Here is an 18,210-nt window from a genome sequence, read left to right on the forward strand (position 1 = left end):
TCTGCAGGTCTTCCAGCGCTTTCATGCTCTTTGTGCAACAACAATGAACTCTTTGTGTTGATATAATTTACAAATCTAATTTGACAAGCATGCCGACCCAACTGAAAGCCCGTCTCCAGTGATTGCATAACTCCAAAACTTCCATAAACTCAACCTGAATACATAACAAACACCTTTATACTGTGACAGAATGACACACTGACGTCTCTCTTCGCTCCCTGTCATCTGGACACTATCTAGTTCTGTTCACTAATCTCCATCTAGTTACTGAAGATCTGAGTTCACCGCTGATGTGGAGAGGCCATAGCTTTTAACTCTTTATCAAATGCCAATTAGACTCAATAATGAAGTAATAAAAGTAGTAATGAAGGGTTTGCTGGGTTTGTGTTTAAACATTTGTGACTAAAACAGTATAAATATGCAAAAAAAGTTTACTTTTAAAAAAAGTGCATATTATATGATCATCATGAATTAATTGGATTTAGGTTTACAATTTAAATACATATTTTGGTCATGTTTACTGAAAAAAGGACGACTGAAAGCTGCATTTTGTTCTTTACATAAAATATATATTATCTGAATTGTGCACTTTTTACATAATTTTTCTGTTATAATATATATATTTTTTTACAATATAAATGTCTTTTTACAATTCAGAATATAAGGATTTAATATATAATAAATAAAAATAAAAACAATTATATTATATGTTTTATTATATTATATTCCGTTAATATTACTTAATGGACCTTAGCAATTTTTTTCTTTATTAATAATACTGTTATTTTAAACTATAAATGTATTTATACAATTAAAACCAAAAAGTATACTATATTTAATAATAATATTAATGTTAATATTATTTAATGGACCTGATGTATACTGCACATCGTTAAATAATGCATTAATTGATGTTAACTAATTGGAGCTTTTTGTTAAGTGTATTTATATAATATTTGTATAATATTTTACAACATGTGTTTACTTCTAAATATAATTTTCACTTACTGTAAGAAAACGAAAGATGTTTTTACTCTGACCTTTTTACATTATTCCTGTTTGAATATTTTTACAAAGTAAATGTATGTTTACAATTTTAAATATATTATATTTAATAATACTTATGTTATTTGGACCTGAGCTTCGTTTTATAAACAAATGTTAGCAAAGATGAATAAACACTGTAACAAATGCACTGCACATTAATAGTTAATGCTTTAAAGCAACTTTATTGTAAAGTTGTACCAATGTATGATACCCATCTATGAGCATTTTCATTATAATAATGTTATTTCAAGAAAGAAGTCACCAAACTGAATTCAGGACAAGTTAATATAGTTAATATTCACTGCTGTTCAAAAGTTTGGGATCAGTAAGATTCTCTTCTGCTTTGGGCTGCATTTATTTGATCATATATACAGAAAAATACAGTAATATTGTAAATTATTATTATTATTTAAAATAAGTCTTCCATTTTAATATACTTTAAAGTGTAATTTATTCCTGTGATCAAAGCTGTATTTTCAACATCATTACTCCATTCTTTAGTGTCACATGATCTTCAGAAAACAGTTGTGCTGCTTAATATTTCTTTATTTTTGAACCTTTTTTTCAGGATTCTTTGATGAATAAAATAATAAGAGAACATTTATTTCAAAAAGATTTTCTTCTAGCATTATAAGTATTTTTATCACTTTTTTTTTATCAATTTAACACATCCTTGATTAAATCTATTCATTTCTTTCAAAATAAATAAATAAATAAAAACGTGAAAGAAGCGTGCGCGCGCCCTCTGGCGGCCGGTGTGAACGGGAGCGCGCCTGTCAGCTGACGTCATCACACGACACGGGGGGAGGGGTGCGTCACGTGACGCATACGATCACTTGACAAGCAGAGGCCGAAAACAAGAAAAAGCTCGTCAAACTTATTTATTAATCAGATAAAACGCTTCGTTTGAGTTTAGCACTGTGTTTCCATCCATTTGCATGCATGCATTCATTTGTAACTTATCTAAGAAAGAAGTAAACAAATCGTGTCATGCACGAACTCATCCTTGTCTTAGATCATTTGAGTGAGGGCAGTAGAACAATAATGAGCTATTGAGAAACACTGCATTAGGTCATTTGCGTTCAGATATGAGTATGCATGAGCATGCACAAATCATATATACATTGATCTGTAAAAAGAGTAGTTCAAGCATCTGATTAACATCTGAAGAAGCCAAAAGACATTTTTAATTAAAATACGAGTCCATAATCCTCAATAACACCTCCTCCAGTGCAAAAGTGCATCTCCTGTTGTATCTCACATCAAAATGCTGCTTGATCTGTGCAGATTTCTCTCCTGACTCAAAATAGCTATTTATTTCAAGGTAGTACTACATTTAATTTATGGGGATAATACATGTATACAGATTAATATTAAATAAAATATTATTCATATTAATTAACATATTATTTCATGCATAAACAAATACGTAATAAAATACAATAACAATAAATAACAATACTAATAGTAACATTAGATAATAATAATACTATACATAAATGTATAAGTATATATTTAATATATATTAAATTAATAAATAAATAAAAATTATAAACAATAATAAAATGTAATAAAAGCTTTATAGTAGTGCTTTAAAATTTAAAATATTGTTAATATATTAACATAATATTCATTCATATATGAATTGTAAACTAAACGTAAATAATTATAACAATTATACTAATAATTAAAATAATGTTTATTAATAATAATAATAAAATACTGTTCAATAATATATAAATATGTAATTATATTTAATATTGTTATAATAATAAGAAACTTCTAATAATAAATATAACATAGATATAATAAATATTATATATTTTAATTGTCATCTATTTTTATTATTTACTTAGTTTAAAAAAAATTGTTTGCATTGTTTGTCTTGTAGATTTTTTCCACAGAGCACTTGCACTTCCTTGTGGAAAAAATCTTATCCAGCAAACTGAGTTTAAACCCTGTTTTTCTGTGTCTTTCTGCTAATCTGATGGTTTTTCAGCATGTGATTTTATTTAATTATTTTTTTTGTCTGCAAAGGCAAAAGATCTGGTCAAACCCGACGGAGATGGTACTATGACCACGAGAAAGAGAGAAAAGAGCTGTTCTTCAAACTCCCACCGCAGGTCCGAGAAATTATCCAACAATGCCGAACAAAGGCCTCTCTGTCTCTCTCACTCTCTCTTCCAGCATGTTCACTGCTTTTCTGCATTTTGCTCCTCACATGACACTGGCACAACAGTAGCAACACACTTTTTCCATTGGTTTTTGTTCGGGAAGTATATTTCCTGTTCATTTTGGATTTCAAAAGTTCTGATCCATAACCCAAATCAACAACCCACAATGACATAAAAATTAATCTGAAACAAAATAAACTCTTAGAAACTCATCAACAAAGACACAACATTGTGTTTAAAACATTTTATGAGGGAATGAATTATTAATCCCAAAAAGAAATCCAGAGTTAAGACGAGACACTAGAGGCAAAGATGCATGCACTGCTACATTTTGAGGTTTTGCTTCCATAACTTGTCTTCTTTCAGACTAGTGGAAAGAAAACATTCAAAATACACATTTAAGTGTTTATTTTATTGCAATTTATTTATTTGCATCTGTAGATTTCAATTCCAATGAATGTCTTTTAAAAGTTTTTCTCCACTTCAGCAGCACGAACATACACCAAAACTTAGAGATTTATTCTTTTTTATGTTCTGAAGGTTTTTACTGTGGGGTTTGTGCATATATCATCATTCACACTGATTTATACTGTCACGGAGCGCGCGCCTTCACCTCTCTCCGGTCTCATTCGCTCCTTGTCACCTGAATTCTAGAACTGCAATTCCCATCTTTCCCCCCTGCTATCATTAGTTCCCAGCCCTGTCTGGTTTTTCCCATCAGCATCATCATATCCACCTGTTAATCATTATCCACCCTTTATCTGGACAGCCTTGTTCTCTGTTTCTTTGTGAAATGTTGTTTTGCCACGCTGCATGTTGCTTCGTGTTTCCTTGGTGTTTTATGCTCTGTGCATCCTTGTTTCGTTACCTGCTTCAATAAAGTTTTGCAGATGGATCCGACTGCCTCTACTTCGTCATTACATATACAACACTTTATTCTTAAAAACATGGTGAAAATGCATATATTTAAAGGCTAAGTTCTTAGTAATGCATATTACTAATCAAAAAATAATTTTTCATATATTTACAGTAGGAAATTTACAAAATATCATCATGGAACATGATCTTTCAGAAGATGAAGTAAAAAAAAAAATCAATGAGCCATTTTGGCGGAAGTGCAAGCTCTGAATGCTGAATGCTCTGAAATCTTCTAAATGCAAATTTTGTCACTGTTTTGGATCACACTGCCTTAGAGATAACATTAAGATTACATTCAAGATGGACACATTTCCTTTTGACCCCATGAGCCCCATCTCATCCCGTTACTGACCCTCAGCAAAGATTCCCTTGAAGCGTCCTCCTGCAATCACATATGATCGAAACAGATGTATGTGTGTGTGTGTGTGTGTGTGTGTGTGTGTTTGCCGGTTCGTCACAGGGTTCAGTGTTGGACATTGACCCTCCACCAACAGCTTTTTCCAAGTCCAACCAACACAGCAAATAGAAGCTCTCTCCAAAACATTATCAAAGTAAATATAAACTGACCAATGGCCCAAGACATCAGATTTGATCAATATTATGGTATTACTCAATATTATGAGACCTGCATGTAAACACACAATAACACAATCACTGAACAGGTCACTCAGACAACAACTATCTAGAAAGAAATGTTTGAGCTCATTTAAAATGGCATCGCTTGGCATTTGGAAAATTTGTATTTGATAGTTCACAGAAATATTTGAAAAATATCTATTGTAAAGACTCTTTTTATGCTTAGTACTTCAAGGTATTGTAAATAAACCTGTTTTACACAAAACATTTATTCATTCTTTGATAAGTCAGTCAGATTTAAATATATCTGACTGAAGAACAAATGTTAAATGTTAATGACTTCAGTCAGGTTAGTGGGGAATGGCATTATATAAGGGAGAAATATAATATAAGAACATTTAAAAGATGATGATGTTTATATTTAGACTCGGGTGTCCTGCTCGATCAAGAATGCCCTTAACCAAATATTAAAATTATGTTTTTATAAATTTTTGCATCCCTGCCCGTTGTCAGTGGACTGCATTATGGCATCCCAAGCTAAATTAATAAAAATGTTTAGTGTTGGGATATAATTATATCCTCACACAGTGTCCTAATCAGACATGACAGCTACGCGGTGCGTTTATGATGCATATGATATGACGATAACTTGCATAGAAGCATTTGCCAAATATACTAATATAATGAAACATCTGATGTAAGGTGTTAGAAAACAAAAATGTGACTCTGGAGCACAAAACCAATCTTAAGTGTCAATATTTTGAAACTAAGCTTTATGCATCATCTGAAAGCTGAATAAATCATCTTTCCATTGATGTGTGGTTTGTTAGGAGGAGATACAACTATTTGAAAATATAAAATCTGAGGGTGCTAAATATTGAGAAAATCTCCTTTAAAGTTGTCTAAATGAATTCCTAGCAATGCATATTACTAATCAAAAATTAAGTTTTGATACATTTACAGTAGGATATTTCCAAAATATCTTTACTTAATATCCTAATGATTTTTGGCATAAAACATAAAAAAATCTATAATTTTGACCCATACAATGTATTTTTGACTATTGCTAGAAATATACCCCAGAGACCTAAGACTCCTTTTGTGCTCCAGGGTCAAATATATCTGAAAATACAAAATACTTCTTAGAAAGAAACTTTAATGCTGATATTTGGCCCAAAAATAAACTAATAATGAGGATAATCCAGTCAACCGTGGCTTTTGGGGTCTTTATTATCAAGTTCTTTATTTGGTGATAATGCTACTGAGCATGATCCCTTACAAAACTGTGCTATGAGATGGTTCATCTTAGTATTTGATCAGTTATTATACTCCTTTGTTTCTCTTGCTGCTGTTCTTCTTGTCGTCTTCTTTACACCTAAAAACAAACTAAAATTGAAAATCAGTTGCTTTGCAGTATGTGACGATCCGAGTGTTTGATTGCGATCGCATCACCTTAATCGCAGCAGAACATGCGTGCATCATTGAGAGCCGTGTCGTCTCCAAATTTCAGCTTTTCTTCTATCCGCGTCATGATGCCACACATCCCTCTTCCCAGACACGATGAGCTCCAGTCGCCCCACTCGCCTCTGTCTGTGCCATCACCCAACAGCAAAGACCCTCCAGTGCAATTGAATCTGTAAAATGTGGCAGTATTTTGATTAACATGAAGCTTTAGCCAAAAAGAAATATACAGCCCATTAATTTACTCTTTATAGAACACTTACAATTGTGCAATATCAGTCATGTGATCACCTGCAATGCTTATAGTCAGTGATACTGCTTTAAATATTTACTGTAGCCTATGTAATTTCTGGAATGCACTGATTTTTTACAAAGCCCCTCCTTCTGAAAAGCTCAGAGGGCTCTGATTGGCCAGCTGGCAGAGTGCGCTGTGATTGGCCAAACAATTAAAGCGTGCATCAGAAATGTAACACTTGTTACTGTAATTTGCAAAAAAAACACTAAAAACAAAAACTTTCTTTGGACTGCGATCAAAGCATTCAGAGGGAGTTGTACAAAAGCAGTCTGAAGTCTCTGGGGTATATTTGTAGCAATAGTCAAAAAATACATTGTATGGGTCAAAATTATAGATTTTTCTTTTATGCCAAAAATCATTAAGATATTAATTAAAGATCATGTTTCAGGAAGATATTTTGTAAATATCCTACCATGAATATATCAAAACTTAATTTAGTAATATTATAATTAATAATAATAATATTAGTAATATGCATTGCTAAGAACTTCATTTGGAGAACTTTAAAGATGATTTTCTCAATATTTAGATTTTTTTGCTCCTTCAGATTCCAGATTTTCAAATAATTGTATCTCAGACAAATATTGTCCTCCTTACAAACCACACATCAATCAAAAGCTTATATATATATGTATATATGTTCACCTGATGTTGTTTACGGCCGTGTCGTCTCTAAATCCTTGGGAAGATTCGACTCTCAGCTGAAAAGCCGTCAAGAATCCAGAAGGACACCATTTGATTTTAGTCCACTGACCCCAGCTGGAGAAAATCACAATTTAGAGTATTTTAGTGAATAAATCAATTATTTTCAAGGAAAATCCTTTTATTTATTAGTTAATACTCAGTTATTATTTTATTTATCTAGCTAACGAAAAAAGCGTTCCTAACTTTTAAATTAAGAATTCTTCATATAAAGTCTGAGTCTATTACCTTCCAACGTTGGACTCAACGAAACTCTCAAGCTCATCTAAGCCTGAGCCTTTGAAGAGACTGATGCAGTGAAGACGAATCCCATTGAGTGCTGTGTTATCCGATAAAACAGAAAGTTCTTCCACCTCAAAAAACATCAGTGAAACATAAGTCAATCGTCCTCTGGGAACAGAGCTAACGAACCAATGACGATATCCATGGAGATGAACTAAGTGATTAAACATACTTCATTCTTACTGCACTGCAAAACTATTTAGTATGCATATTGTTGCATTATGAAAGATATATCAAAATGGGTTTTTAGTTAAAGAAAGAAAACAATTGCCAACTTTACTCATATACACAGATTTCATTCCTAAATTGCATTGAATGCTTTAAAATATGAGACCGCAATGATACATGCTTATTCCATAACTGCTTTATTTTTGAAGATTGAAGTTTTTTTTCTAAAGCATTCTTAGATGTCAGCGTTTGGTGTTTCCCATGCAAATATTTGATTTCAAAAACAGAATCATATCTATTAAACTATATCTTATGATTTTAAATCAGTATTTGACCTCAGAATGATTTCAAAGAAAAAAAGAGGCGCTGAAGTCTGATTTTGTGGTAGCTGTGCTTTAAAATACAATTATTATAATCTTAATTCAAGTGAAGGGTTTTGAAAATCTGACAGTAATCAGCTGTAATTCTGCTGTAAGGTTAACCCTTTTTAAGGTTTGGATTAAACGTTTCAAAATGATTAATCAGTTACATTTCTTTAATAAAGTAACTGAAATAGTTACACCACTTGTTACATTTTAAATAGGTTAACTTGTAATCTGTAACAAAGTAACCTTCCCAACACTGAATAATAGTACATACAAATAGTAAATCTACTTTGTATAATGATGTTAAATAATAATAATAATACAAAAAATAGTACAAGCTGTATTAAATCTACCCTGTGCACTAAGGATGTTTAACCAGAAAACAAGACAAAAGTACAAGTTATTTAAACATTTTTTAAAGCAGTTTTTTCTTAAATAAAGAAAACATAATGTTAAATAATTATAATAATAAAAAAACACTACAAATTGTGTTAAATCTACCTTGTGCAATGAAAACAGTACAAATTATTTAAATTTATATGTATTATTTTAAAAACACTTGCAGTGAACGCTGTCGTTTTTAATGACATTTAACATTAAAATTAAACCTCTGTCATGTAAATGAGCAGGACTTGATTTTACACTTCACACTTTTCCTTAAGTTTACTTTTCTGACCCCATTGGATGATATTTATTCTTGTTTTAAGCATAAACTCACTTCATTTTCACTTCAAGTCAAACTAAATACAAATGTTTTGTATGTATGTGCTATAGATGTGGAAGAATTGACAATAAAGCAGACCTGAGTTGACTCGTTTTGAACCTTTAAGCCTCCTCCATGCTCATCTTACCATTAGACTGAATCCTGCGGCGTATGTTCCACTCGGACAGAATTCCCTTTGAGCCCATGACCCCCATTTCATCCCATTGGGTACCGTCAGCAACGATACGAAGTGTCTCTCGATGCTCCTCTCAGAGCGTCTTCCTGCGGTCTGAACGCTCACCTGCTGCCCAATAAAGACTAGCAGTGAAAACGTGATGGAAATGAAGCGATGCATTGCTACAGATGCACTAAAATACTGCTGTAGTGTTTCTACACTTGAAAGTCGTCTGTAGTTAGTCAACAGAACCAGCCTGCTTCTATATCAAGCCGATCACAAAAAAACATTTGTGTGTTTATCAATATCCCAGCCAATCAGCAGCCAGGAACACTGATCAAATATCAATGTCCTGTAAATGAACACACAAACTGTTAGTGTCCTTGGAAAGTGTTTTACTTGGTCGAATTCCCATAAAATGTCCAGTTGCTGCTTCGATTTGGTAATTTTGGAAAGTAAGCATGTTTTGCAACACAGAGAAGTGCACAAGATAGATCAAACGTATTTCATGCAACTTGACTTCTGAAGTCATATAATCATTTATAAAGAGCTATAGTATCCAGATTATTGTTTAAGACAATAACGCAACACAGAATGATTGCGCATGTCAATAAACAACACACTTCAGACAAACACTGACTGATCAGCTCAAATGCTGCTTCGCTTGATACTCTGCGTTTTTATTATCTTTTTAATGAAGACAAACAGATAAATGTAAAGCTGATTCCTTTAAAGAAATAGTTCATCCAAAATTGAAAATTAGCTGGAAATGTGCTCACCCCTCAGGCTTTCCAAGATTAGGATGAGTTTGTTTCTTCATCAGGTTTGGAGAAATACAGCATTGCACCAGTGTCTCTGCAGTGAATGGGTGCCGTCAGAATGAGAGTCCAAACAGCTGATAAAGACATCACAATAATCCACAGCACTCCAGTCCATCAGTTAACATCTGGAGAAGACAAAATATTAAACAAATCCAACATTAAGACTAAATAATAACACTTCCTCCAGTGAAACAGTGTTCTGGTCTGAATCAGGAGAGAAATCTGCACAGATCAAGCAGTGTTTAAACAGCTCTAAACAAATCTGTGGCTGGATTTTGATGTGAGAGACAACAGGAGATGCACTTTTTCACTGGAGGAAGTGTTTTTATGGATTATGGACTTTTGTCTTCCAGATGTTAACTGATGGACTGGAGTGCTGTGGATTATTGTGATGTTTTTATCATCTGTTTGGACTCTCATTCTGACGGCACCCATTCACTGCAGAGCATCCATTGCTGAGACACTGATGCAATGACACATTTCTACAAATCTGATGAAGAAACAAACTCATCTACAACTTGAATGACCTGAGGGTGAGCACATTTCCAGCTAATATGATGCATTAAGCGTCTGTAGGATAATAACAGACTGTAATTTCTGGTTCACAGCTGCTTCTTGATTCTGCTTCAGTCTGTTATATTATGTTTATTATATTATCTGTTATATATGTCATCCACAAGTGTTTTCAGTCTACTCGGATGCTACCTGCTGCTGTATCCTGATGAACAGGAAGCTACAGACTAGAGACTGACAGGTTTAGACTGAAGATCATTGAGAATGAATAAACACTTGCTGTACCTTGCTTCTCTGATGTTCTTCAGACGCTGGAGGCTCCTCAGCGCCACCCACTGGCACTGCAGATTTACTACAGATGGGAGGACATGTTTTATATTCATGCATTTATTAGATGCTTTTATCCAAAGATGAATTATACTCAAAGCATGCATGCATTCCCTGGAAATCAAACCCATTGCTTCTGAATTACAAGGACATGTTTTGGTGATATTCAATGTGAAAATATCAGCATTTCCCATCACTCACAAGGTCACGGGTGGATTGTCCCATGATCAGTCTGCAACAATGCTGGCAACATTTTCATTTAGTTTAAGCTGAATTACTAAAATTAATTGTAAATTGTACATTTTAGAATGGGTCTGTACTCTGTAGCATATATATAAAAGTTTACTGATTATAACCTAGATTTAATAGTTCAGTAAGATTTAGTTTTTTTATTCTTTAACACCCAAGAAAGCATGTATGAAAGTTGCAGGACATATAGATATGAAAATAGTAATAATAAAGAAATTATGAAATAATACAAAGATGAATAATAAAAAACATAAATAAATAACTTTTGATCTAAATTAATAATAATTGTGTGTATATATATATATATATATATATATATATATATATATATATATATATATATATATATATATATATATATATATAAACTTTCCCCCCTAATTTTATGCTACTCATATCTCTAACACTATGATTTATTTATTATTCTAAAATGTGTACAATCTTTTAAATTTTAGAATGGTGCAGATCACGAACAGAAAGTTAAGTTGAATTAAAGAAAAGGTAATCTGCAAAACATCCAACACAAATAACTGAAATCACTCAGTCTCAGACGCCGCCAGCGGCTCTGCGCATGCGCACGTGACCTTCTTTATCTTGCTAGCTGCTCCACTCCATGCTCCACTCAGACGAGCTCTGAACTGCGCATGCGCATGACCTCAAAATGTCCTACGTTCATTAGCTGCTCCACTCGAACTACATAAACGAAAATGGTCTGGACAAACCGACTTTCAAAATCACTTAAAACATGTATGTTTGACAGGAAAGCAGTGATTAAAATTGATTTACTTTACAGCAGTTCGGGTGAATGTAGAGAGGCTTCTGTCGAAACGAAACTAACGAGTGAGGATTCACGTGAACATCCACATGTCAAAAATTAAGGAATAATAGTGTTATAAAAGTTCATGAATCATGAGTGGGCGGCGGCTCTTTTATTTCTCGCTAGAAAAAAAATGAAATCAATATGGGCGTGTCGCAAATCGACTAGGTTCACTGGAACACTAATAATTTATAGTAATAGCTTTTTTAATACTTTACTATGTATTTGCAATTTAAAAGTAATTAAAAATGTATTATTCGAGTGTTATTTTTTTCTTCCGTTTACCGCGCTGTCACGTGATACCCGTTACTTTTCTCAGCGCTGTATGGTTACTCTGCTCTGGTTACAGCGGTTATATACGTATTTTTTATACAGAACGAAATAGCGTATTTTCTTCTGCATTACATTTAATAATATGTAACATCCATATTTTTAAATGATTACACTTTCCAGAGTATACATGCGTTCTAATGAGACGAAACCGATCGTGTGTTTTGAATGGGTTTCTATGGAGGACTGTCTGAGTGAGCCGTCGAGCGCGCTCTGCAGGAACACACGCTTTGCATCTGGGTGGTTTTCATCTCGCTGTTTTATTTCTCTCTGTGTGCTGCTGAGTTCCCGACACATGTAAACACTCTCGGCCCTGTTCGGTTGCTGTGTCTTTGTCCTTTTCTGTCCGAACCACAGCCTGTAAATCATGCAGCTGCGCTCGTGCTGTGTTTACAGCGCTGGAGTTCTTTGCGTGCTGCTGTTAATCGCCGGGATTGCGATGGCTTTGGCTCAGGTCTTCCAGAAGCTCATAAACAACAGAATAAAGGAGGTCAGTGAGTACGACGAGTGTGTGTCTTCACATGTGTTTTCATATCATATTTATGTTGTGTTCTTCATATGCTGTCACTGTCCATGTGTATGTTGTGTATTATATTATAATGTCGGAGTATATTCAATGGTTATATCTATTATTATTTTTCTCCTCACGTAATATTATGAACTCTTAATATACACCGTATTCATTTACCAAGATATTTACATTATGAAATTGCCATGATAACATACATGCTCAAAATATTTTTTTCTAGCATTATTTTGAAATGTCTTTTTATATAGGTTAAAGATTATACTATATAACGTTTTATATAAATAACAAATAAATATGTACATTTGTAGTATCTGTTATTAGAATAACACGTGTAATATTATATAAATTAAACATTATTATTATTTTCAACTAGTATAATAGTACCATCATGATACAATGATATTAATATTATGAAACATTAATATACACCATAATCATTCAGCATTTTTATTTTTAGAGCATTTTATTTACGCTCTATTTATGGGAATACCATGGTGCATCATTTTTAAAAAGTTTTCTAGCCTCATTTTTTTATTTTATTTTATACGTTTTAGATTAGAGATAAAATTTTATGATGTTTTATTTTAATCAAACATATATATATATAGTATATATTTTAATATGTTTTACTGTATTATCATATTAAATATTAATGTCACATAAAGCATGAATTATTATTAGTAGTAGTATTTTGAATTCACATAATATTAGCATCATGATACCACAATTATAAAATTATGAAATGTTATTATATTCCATATTCATTCAACATGATATTTACATTCTGTTTGTGGAAATGCTATGGTATATGTTAAAAATATGGCATTTTTATTATAACCAGAAATTTAATATTTTTAGATTAAAGATTGTTTAAAAGAATATTGACATTAAATGGTTTTGTATATACTAATATAATGGAATCAACTGATACTATGGTATTGATTTAATAAAGCTCTTTCTGATTCTAATATCATATTCATATGCCATTATGGATTAGAAATGAGAAATTAGCTACATAATGATACCATGTCCAGAAAATATCCACAATTTGTTTTTCTCTCATTTGCACAGATTTTTATAAATGTACACTTTATATACATATATGAATTGTATTAGAAACCATGAGTTTGTAAAAATAACTTTGGTAATTTCTACCCACAATTCACTTTTTCTAACAGCAAGTAGTTCTGGAAAATGGAACGGAGGCGTTTTCGGTTTGGCAAACCCCACCGCCGCCGGTTTACATGCAGTTTTACTTCTTTAATCTGACCAATCCTGCAGAGGTTCTGGAAGGAGACAAACCCTTCGTCCAGCAGATCGGCCCGTACACGTACAGGTCAGTGATGCCACTAAAAACATGCTGGTCATGTCTTCCTCTCGATGTGTGACGGGTGGAGAAAACAAATTCACATGACTGTGTTTTTTCTGAAGTTTTCTCTTGATGACACATCAGATGTTCAGTGTTCCTGAAAACCATGGAACACTTTAGGGCTTCTGTATTTGTTTATCTGAAGCCACAAAGAAAACCCTTGAAACCACAGCAATCTGTCTAAGAGACTTAAAACTGCTTTTTCAAACTTTAAGCTTTTAAAACTCCTTCAGACTTAAAACTGCTTTCAAAAACTTTTCAAACTTAAAACTGCTTTAAACTTCAAGTTTTTTTTTTTTACTTGAAACTGCTTTTAAAAGTGCTTTAAAGTTAAACCTGCTTTAAATGTATTTTTTTAAACTGCTTTTAAAACGTCTTCAAACTTAAAACTGCTTTAATCTTAAAACTGCTTCAAAACTTCAATCTTTTAAAATGGCTTCAGACTTAAAAATGCTTTCAAAAACTACTTTAAACTTCAAGCTTTTAAAACTTGAACCTGCTTTTAAAACGGCTTCAAACTTTAAACTGCTTTTAAAAATGTTTTAAACTTAAAACTGCTTCAAAACTTCAAGATTTTAAAACTGCTTCAAACTTTAAACTGCTTCAAACTTAAAACTACTTTAAACTTAAAGCTTTAAAACTTAAAACTGCTTTTAAAAACTACTTCAAACTTCAAACTTTTAAAACGGAACAATCCCTTTTGAAATGGTTTCCAACTTTTAAAACTGTTTTTAAAACATCTTCAACCTTAAAATTGCTTTAAAAACTACTTAAAACTGCTTTTAAAACGGTTTAAACAGCATTAAACTTCAATGCATTAAACTAAAAACTGCATTAAACTTCAAGCTTTTAAAACTTAAAACTGCTTTTTCAAACTTTAAGCTTTTAAAACTCCTTCAGACTTAAAACTGCTTTCAAAAACTTTTCAAACTTAAAACTGCTTTAAACCTCAAGTATTTTCTTTTACTTGAAACTGCTTTTAAAAGTGCTTTAAACTTAAACCTGCTTTAAATATATTTTTTTTAAACTGCTTTTAAAACGTCTTCAAACTTAAAACTGCTTTAATCTTAAAACTGCTTCAAAACTTCAATCTTTTAAAATGGCTTCAGACTTAAAAATGCTTTCAAAAACTACTTTAAACTTCAAGCTTTTAAAACTTGAACCTGCTTTTAAAACGGCTTCAAACTTTAAACTGCTTTTAAAAATGTTTTAAACTTAAAACTGCTTCAAAACTTCAAGATTTTAAAACTGCTTCAAACTTTAAACTGCTTCAAACTTAAAACTACTTTAAACTTAAAGCTTTAAAACTTAAAACTGCTTTTAAAAACTACTTCAAACTTAAACCTGCTTTTAAAAACTACTTCAAACTTCAAACTTTTAAAACTGAAAAATCCCTTTTGAAATGGTTTCAAACTTTTAAAACTGTTTTTAAAACATCTTCAACCTTAAAATTGCTTTAAAAACTACTTAAAACTGCTTTTAAAACGGTTTAAACAGCATTAAACTTCAATGCATTAAACTAAAAACTGCATTAAACTTCAAGCTTTTAAAACTTAAAACTGCTTTTAAAACTGCTTCAAACTTAAAACTGCTTTTAAAAATGGCTTCAAACTTCAAACTGCTTTCTAAATGGTTTCAAACTAAAAACTTCTTTTAAAATTATTTCTACCTTAAAATTGCTTTTAAAACTGCTTCAAGCTTAAATCTGCTTTTAAAATCGATAACTCCATTTACAGCTACTTTAAACTAAACTAAAAACTGCTTTTAAAACTATTTCAACCTTAAAGTTGCTTTTAAAACTGCTTCAAATTTTAAGCCACTTTTAAAACTGCTTAAAACTTAAAACTGCTTTAAACTTAAAACTGCTTCAAAGCTTTTTAAACTATATCAAACCACTTTTTGCTGCAGTTTTGCAGTCAAGTTTGACGACGCATCAGATGCTCCATGTTCATTAAAACCACGTAATGCATTAGCGCTTCAGATTTTTAGTATTTATTTATCCTGAATCACGTGATCTGTTTTTTTTTTTAAATCACTCAGCTCCATGATCATGTTATTTTCATGTGTCAATAAGAACCACATTTGCATTTCCTCTTTCAGGGAGTATCGGCCGAAGGAGGAAGTGAAATTTATGGACAACGGAACCAGAGTAGCGGCTGTCAATCCGAAGACATATGTGTTTGAGCCCAACATGTCACGGGGATCTGAGGATGACATCGTCCGAACGGTTGACATCCCTGTTGTGGTGAGACTGTGATCTCTGCCCTACTAAAACCACTGGAAAATCAGATGTTTAATGGGTGACTCTCATGAAAGCATGTCACACTTCACCCTAAAATCTAAATAAGTAATTACGTGTTGCATAAAGAACTGAAGTCTGACTGAGACTGAGATTATTCAAAGTTTAAGTGTTTATTTTTGACTCCAGACCGCGATGGAGAAATACAAAGACACCGTCTTGATCAGTCGCATCATCTCTGACGTGATGAAAGCAAAGGGCATCGGCATGTTCAGGACGTTTAGAGTCTGTGACCTGCTGTGGGGTTATGAAGATCCGCTGCTCAAAGAAATCAAACAGTTTGTGTCCGATGACCACTTTGGACTTTTCTACAAGGTTAGCAGCATCAACTCTCTAAAACTAAATACTGAGGCATTTGCATTGCTTGTGCTGAAGACATGAATGATTCAAATCATGTGTCTTGTTTGTGCATCATCACTTGAGGTTTGTGGCATCAGTCAATAACTCACTTTGGCTGATTATTAGGTTCATCTACAGAAAAAAATTATTTAATGATTTAAAATAGTCAGTAGTGACTGTAAATGCATTTATAATGTTACAAAGGATTTAGATTTCAAATAAATGCCGCTCTTTTTAATTTCTATTCATCTGTGAATCCTGAAAAATAAAATGTAGCACAGTTTCCACAGAAAAATATTCAGCAGCACAACTGTTTCCAACATCGATAATAATCAGAAATGTTTCTTGAGCAGTGAATCATGATATCAGACTGATTTCTGAAGATCATGTGACACTGAAGACTGGAGGAATGATGCTGAAAAGAAATTCAGCTGTGCATCACAGAAATAAATTACACTTTAACAGAGATTGACACAGAAAATAGTTATTTTTCATTGTAATAATATTTCACATTTTACTGGATTTGATCAAATAAATGCAGTCTTGGTTTGCAGAAAAGAACATGTTTTTCAAAAACATAAAGAAATGATCTGCATCAGCTATTGCAGTTTCAATGTCTGTTCATCCAAAATTTTACACGTCTGTTAATTATCTTTTTGTTCATGTTTCATTTTAATGCCAATGACTGTGTTTCAGAAAAATGGCACCGATGACGGTGATTATATTTTCTTCACCGGGAAGCAGAATTATCAGGATTTTTCTCGTATAGATGAGTGGAACGGACAGAGGTAAAAATCAGCAGTCTTGTTTTATCTCCAGAAGATTAATGAATGGATTTAGAACGAGCTGCACCATATCAGCACGTGCTCAGAGAAGTCTGGATTAAGGATTACTTGTTGTGTTTGTCAGTACGTTGAACTGGTGGAGTACAGAAGAGTGTAACATGATCAACGGCACCGACGGAGCATCTTTCCATCCGATCATCACAAAAACAGAGAAACTCTTTATATTCTCTTCTGATTTGTGCAGGTGAGACTATTTCAGTGCACCGTTCTGTGCTGCTAACAGATCTGAATTTCACTTAAAAAAGGCAAGGATGCATTAAAATGATCAAAAGTTTCATTATAATGTTCTTTTGAACTTTCTTTTCAATCCTGAAAAATAAAATGTATCAGTTTTCACAATAATATCATGCAGCACAACTGTTTTCAACATCGATAATAATCAGAAATGTTTCTTGAGCAGCATATTATTCTGATTTCTGAAGATCATGTGACACTGAAGACTGGAGGAATGATGCTGAAAATACAGCGGAGCATCACAGAAATAAATTACACTTTAACACAGATTCACACAGAAAACAGCTGTTTTAATAGTGAAAATATTTAACAGATTTTTACTCTATTCTTTATAAAATAAACGCAGCCTTGTTGAGCAGAAAAACGTCTTTAAAAAAAAATAGAAAAAATCTTGCTGCACCTTTTGAAAAATAATTATGTATAATCTTATATTATTAATGTATGGTAATATTAACTTTAAAAAAAGTATTTGATCATATTCACATTCAATTTGCATGAAACAGAATAGACCTATTTGATTATGGTAGTTTTTATTCTGAGCTTTATCAGTTTCCGGTTTTGCTTCAAATCACATACTGTATGCTCTCTCTGTGGTTGTTTATTCAGGTCTAAATCAGGCAAACTATTCAGCAGTTCACTGAAGTGATTATCAAACCTAAAAACATGTTACAT

At 32.4% G+C, this 18,210-nt stretch overlaps 2 protein-coding genes and 1 long non-coding RNA gene across 3 annotated transcripts in view; 1 reads left to right on the top strand and 2 right to left on the bottom strand.

Moving 5' to 3' along the window:
* Window positions 1-3,536: 3,536 nt before the first annotated feature.
* LOC132130532 (uncharacterized) lies at window positions 3,537-5,217 on the bottom strand. Its single transcript, XR_009428728.1, has 2 exons — window positions 4,149-5,217; window positions 3,537-3,810 (listed from the first exon to the last, which is right to left on the bottom strand). It is a non-coding gene; the product is annotated as an uncharacterized LOC132130532 (long non-coding RNA).
* A 710-nt stretch (window positions 5,218-5,927) lies between these two features.
* Window positions 5,928-9,112, bottom strand: LOC132130531 (vitelline membrane outer layer protein 1-like). The gene is made up of 5 exons (XM_059542254.1): window positions 8,840-9,112; window positions 7,402-7,526; window positions 7,117-7,230; window positions 6,168-6,349; window positions 5,928-6,090 (listed from the first exon to the last, which is right to left on the bottom strand). The coding sequence occupies exons 1-4, from the start codon at window positions 9,044-9,046 to the stop codon at window positions 6,169-6,171; spliced, it is 627 nt and encodes a 208-aa protein (XP_059398237.1). The 5' UTR covers window positions 9,047-9,112; the 3' UTR covers window positions 5,928-6,090; window position 6,168.
* Window positions 9,113-12,171: 3,059 nt separating this feature from the next.
* Window positions 12,172-18,210, top strand: part of LOC132130054 (lysosome membrane protein 2-like) — a 16,636-nt gene continuing 10,597 nt past the window's right edge. The window contains exons 1-6 of the mRNA XM_059541669.1: window positions 12,172-12,413; window positions 13,631-13,788; window positions 15,922-16,066; window positions 16,250-16,435; window positions 17,156-17,247; window positions 17,369-17,488. Of these exons, the coding sequence (XP_059397652.1) occupies window positions 12,291-12,413; window positions 13,631-13,788; window positions 15,922-16,066; window positions 16,250-16,435; window positions 17,156-17,247; window positions 17,369-17,488 (824 nt within the window). The 5' untranslated portion in view covers window positions 12,172-12,290. The remainder of the gene's footprint in view (window positions 12,414-13,630; window positions 13,789-15,921; window positions 16,067-16,249; window positions 16,436-17,155; window positions 17,248-17,368; window positions 17,489-18,210) is intronic.

This window comes from Carassius carassius, chromosome 47 (genome assembly GCF_963082965.1).
Source record: "Carassius carassius chromosome 47, fCarCar2.1, whole genome shotgun sequence".
In the NCBI taxonomy this organism is placed as follows: Eukaryota; Metazoa; Chordata; class Actinopteri; order Cypriniformes; family Cyprinidae; genus Carassius; species Carassius carassius.